A 4,772-nucleotide genomic window follows, 5' to 3' on the forward strand; every position below is an offset into this window, starting at 1 on the left:
CCCCCCCACCACACACACACCTTCGTTTTCGCTTTTTTTTTTCTGCTTGCTTTTTGCTCCTTTGCTTATTTGTTTGGAAGCACGTGGCAGTAGCACCGCACTGCATCGACAGCTCCCACAGAAAGGCAAAGAGACAGATGGAGGTCCTTATATGCGGCAACTGATAAAATATATGACGCTAAAGGCAGCACCATAAAGCAAAATGTATCCCACACACAAAAAAAAAAAGAGCACAAGCTGAAATGTATAAGAGAAAGACCCCCACATACAGCTGTACGGTACCAAAAGCGGATATGAACATGTATGTGGTTGTGGTAGCCATGGAGCATACAGCCAGCACAAGTAGCGTACATGTGCAATTTATGACGATGTGTTGTGGAAACTCCACGGGAATAAAACAGTGACGCCTCCATTCCTCTGCTCCAACACAGAAAGACATATATCCACATCACTTTGCCCAAATTTCGTCCTTCACTTCCCCCCACCCACACACATCTTGCTCTTTTTCTCCATCACTCCTTCTTAGAATGTATCTTCTCTATTCATACATCTGTCGGTGCCCGCATTTCCTTTGCCGCTGCCACCCTCACCACGGCATCCCCTACACGTGCTGTCACCCCCTCATTATCGTTTGATGTATCCATCTCTGCCATGCGCAATATGCATGGCAACGCACTGCAGCGGAGAGAAGTAGGAAAATCCAAAAAGAACGGACCCACACCAATAAATGGTGCCACATAAATTAAACACATCATTCATCTCACACGTCTCTTCATACCATCTCCTTTACTTATCTTCCTCCTGACATCCGCTGCCGTTTCGTAGCCTTCCACTCTCCCTCGTTGCGCCCCTCTGTTAATACGCGCCCCAATTGTTTGCTCCCACACAATCCAGACATAAACACAAAAAAAAACACACACACACAAACAAAGAAACAAATAATAATAATAGAACTTGCCACCCGGCACCCTCTTCTTTTCATGCCGGCATTGCCATAATCCTGAAGCCATACTTGCCGAGCACCACATGGCTGCCTCAGCCAAGGTTGTTTGTGAGAACAAAAACGGTAAAAATAGAAGACACCAATTTTTTTCCTTCATTTTAGTATCTTATATATATATATATATATATTGCTTTTTATCCCTTGCCTTTCAGGCAGAGAGACTAAAAGAGGCAGGGGTAGGGCATGAGCGGCGCGAGGCGTGCCTATGTGAGACCATCCCCTTGCGGTGTCCCGCCGTGGTTGTCGCTCCACGTGCCGATGCGTCATTGCGAAAATAAGCCTCCGCTGCGGCCAAAAGGACTTTTCAGTGAAACGGCGCCAAAGATGTCATTCGTGTTTGACACCAAAAGTAAACAACCACAAGACACACAGGGAGGGAAGGGAGGTGGTGAGGAAGCGCACAACCCACAAGAGCTTCAACAACAAACAATAATAACAAAACAAAAACAAAAAGGTTTAACCAAACAAAGTCGAATAACAATATGAACATCAAATGGGACAAAACAAAAATGAAGGAGTAGTGAGGGAGAAAGAGGCGAAAAATACCTGCAGAGATGAATGACAGAAATGGCCACCTGCAAGCAAGTCACCAACACCAGCGGCGACACCCAAAGTATGCCTGCTGGTATGCCTCCCCTGTTCCTCCCCAGACACAGATGCACAGAATATATATATATATATAAGTATATGACTGTTTTCTTTTTTCCTCCTTCATTTCCCCGCACACCCTCACTTTCTCTCCCTCTCCCTGCCCCACACATTCCTTCGTATCGTTGGGTTTGCACACACATACAGAGGGATGCTACGTGTAGACGATGTAATAATACATTACAAGCACAGATATACAGCAGGGGAATCAATTAACGCCCCTTTCTTTCCTCGTTTCACCTTTGATTTTTTTTAAATTATTTTTCTTCCTTTTTTTTCGTCTTAGGGGGAGAAAAGTGTTTCGTCTAATGAAAATTATATCTTAGCCTTGTCTCCACACAATATGCGCCACTTCCCTCATCGCTTTACCCTTTCCCTTCCCATACCCCTCCCTCCCTCCGTTCCTCTTTCCAAATTTCGCCCGCTTACAAAGGGAGAAGACGTGAGGCAGCAGGAATGTATGCGCAAGCACTCACTCACTCTCTCACAGACACACACACTGCCCTTCCTTTCCCGTAAATCCCTCTACACACACGCCTCCCCTCAAAAACACCTCGTTTTACCACTGGCCTATTGCAAGGAATCTCAACAACTTCATAGTGTTCTTTGAGACAAATAGGACCCCAGAGTCCTCACGTGCCAGTAATGAACGTAGTTGGGGAGCAAGCACTTTTTGCACAGCTTCCAGCTCATCACATGCCTCCAAAGCTAGTTGTAGCACGCCATCTATACAATCCATAGAAGTCTCTGTCGACTTGTTTAACAGTTTTTCCAAAATTCCACCAACAAAGGGAATCCAAAAGGTATGGGTGCAATCCTCCATCCCGTTACGTAGCATGAGTCTCCATGCCGCTTCGTACACGGGTAGACGCATGAGTGTATTAACAGCACTCAGCTCCCCGGCTTGGGACAACGACAAAAGTGTAGCCGCCTCCACCGCGCATATCTTGGGACTCGGCGTCGCTTCACTGCACGCTCCAGAAGCGGCAGTCACTGCGGTGCTTGCTGTGCGAAGTGAATAATTAGGGGGGGCAGAAAGGAATGTCGGCTTATAGCCACTGAAACGCTTAGAGGATGCGGGGCGTGAGGTTGGCCGTAGAATCTGCTTCTCCAGCTCCTCCATGCACTGCTCGTACACAGGAGCTGCTGGGGACGGAAGACCACGCTTTTCGTTGGTGAACTTTGGTAGACCCGGCACCGAAAACAAAGCACCCTTGGGACTTTCAGGACCGTACACCACACATGTGAGTGTGTGGCCATAGACACAGCCAGTGTCAAGGCCATATGCAAAAGGATGTGTCTGAAGCCCAGAGCGCGCATCGTGACCAAAAACAACGCATTCAGGCCCCTCCCAAAGCTCTGCCCAAGGTCTACCGCGGGTTCCTTTTACCACTGCCCTCCACCTTGCTTTGGTATTGGTGCAAGCCTCTTTATCATCATCACCACTCAACTTTTCTAATCTTCTCATATGCATAATTTCAAACACATCTTGATTTTCAATGGGGTTATTTAGATTGAATCCTGCGTGTACCACAACAACATTGTACTTTGGAATACGCAGGATGTGTGGAAGAGAACGCAAGTAGTCCTGACACTCTTTGGGAAAGCAGAGCGCCAGCTGCATCACGGGATCAAGTTCTTCCTGTTCAGTAAGTTTTGGCTTCCGCGATCTGGCAATACAAATAAGAAGCGTACTGTCATGATTTCCCAGCACACCAATTGCACCCAGTGACTGGGCTAGTCGTACTGCCCCTATAGAGTTGGGTCCTTTATTGACCAAATCCCCCGCTAAAATTAGGCAGTCCTTCCCTTTCCGGTAGTTGACCTTTAGCATCAAGTTCTCGAGCGCCTCCGGGCATCCATGCACATCACCCACAATAATGTACCGGTGATCACATGGGGGTGCTGTACGAATGATTGGTTTTTGCGCATTGAAATTGTCTATAGGTTCAAGCATCGTTGGGTTCGCCGCAGTCCCAGCTACCAATGTTGCCATCCGCACAGCATTGGGCTCAACGTTAGTCAAAGCCACTGCCACTGGGGGTGGCGCTGAAATCGCATCTTGCGCAGCTGCAACGGTGGATTTGGTAACTGTCTGAAGAAACCGTTCAACCCTATTGTCGGATGAAGGCTCCACAACACTCACCTTATTTTCATGATGTACCACCGGTAGTTGTTGCTGCTTATGCTGCGAAAATCGTGGGTTGGAACGCATGGTGCGCATCGGTTTGGCACCAAACTGACCACCAGTATCCTGGTTGGTCTTACTGAATTTCGTCTCGTTGGTGGAAGGGCAGGTGTGAGTGGCACCAACCACAAGCGTCACTGGTGGAGAGGTGTTGTTGTTACCGCTCCTATCGTTGCCTACCTTTACTTTGGTCTCTTGTTGTGGCACCGCTCCAAAACGTGCATGGACATCAGTGGCGCCCTTCAGAGAAGCTTCTAAATTCGAGAGAATGCTCCCAGGGCGCTGGATGGTGCTCTCCGCACGTGCTCCCTTACTCAGCCTCACTTCCAGCAGTTTCGAAAAAATCTTCTCTGGATCCATTTAGCACAAATTCGGAGTCACACCTGAAACGTCCTTGCAAATGTAGTTTGCTCGTTTGTTTTCTTTTTCTACTTCTTTTCTTGTCACGTATGAGTGTGCTGCTTTACTCCTTCTGCTTTTCACCTTGTTTTATCTTCACCCAACCCCCGCCTATGTGATTCCTCCGCCGCTACTCTCACTGTGTCGTTTTCGTTCACGCGACTCCCGCTACACTTGCCCTCGTTATTCTTCTTTTTGTTGTAGCTACCGCACGCCCAGCACTTGTCTTGCCGCGTTCTCCTCCCCTGCGTCTTTGCCGGCGGTCGTTCTTGTCCTCGCACACGTGTGGGTGGCTACGCCTTCCCAGCTGGTGATTACTTTGCAGAGTTACGATGTGGGCTGGCGGTGTGTGTGTGTGTGTGTGTGTGTGTGTGTGTGCTGCGCAGCCCTCACCTTCTTCGTTTTCACTGAGTTCTCGGTGCACCTGATGTTGGACACGTCTCCACCCGCGTTCTTTTGTACGGCCAGTCAGTAGGAGGCCGGGGTAACCAAGGCGGCAGTCAGTCGGTCACGCAAGCAAACGCAGGCACCTCG

General features: G+C 48.6%; 1 protein-coding gene across 1 annotated transcript, besides 7 other annotated features; it reads right to left on the bottom strand.

The window, feature by feature from the left end:
• Nucleotides 1-882: 882 nt before the first annotated feature.
• Nucleotides 883-948: a sequence feature (A-rich).
• Nucleotides 949-1,110: 162 nt separating this feature from the next.
• Nucleotides 1,111-1,131: a microsatellite.
• A 289-nt stretch (nucleotides 1,132-1,420) lies between these two features.
• Nucleotides 1,421-1,455: a sequence feature (A-rich).
• A 213-nt stretch (nucleotides 1,456-1,668) lies between these two features.
• Nucleotides 1,669-1,692: a microsatellite.
• Nucleotides 1,693-2,120: 428 nt separating this feature from the next.
• Nucleotides 2,121-2,152: a microsatellite.
• A 58-nt stretch (nucleotides 2,153-2,210) lies between these two features.
• On the bottom strand, nucleotides 2,211-4,199 carry TraAM80_07582 (putative serine/threonine protein phosphatase; the record flags this gene model as incomplete). The annotated part of the gene is made up of 1 exon (XM_029384367.1): nucleotides 2,211-4,199. One exon carries the CDS (start codon nucleotides 4,197-4,199, stop codon nucleotides 2,211-2,213), a length of 1,989 nt encoding a protein of 662 aa, XP_029235798.1.
• A 51-nt stretch (nucleotides 4,200-4,250) lies between these two features.
• Nucleotides 4,251-4,284: a microsatellite.
• A 299-nt stretch (nucleotides 4,285-4,583) lies between these two features.
• Nucleotides 4,584-4,616: a microsatellite.
• The last annotated feature ends 156 nt before the right edge of the window (nucleotides 4,617-4,772 follow it).

Source organism: Trypanosoma rangeli (genome assembly GCF_003719475.1).
Source record: "Trypanosoma rangeli strain AM80 chromosome Unknown Tra_15.4_contig_00323, whole genome shotgun sequence".
Lineage (NCBI taxonomy): Eukaryota > Euglenozoa > Kinetoplastea > Trypanosomatida > Trypanosomatidae > Trypanosoma > Trypanosoma rangeli.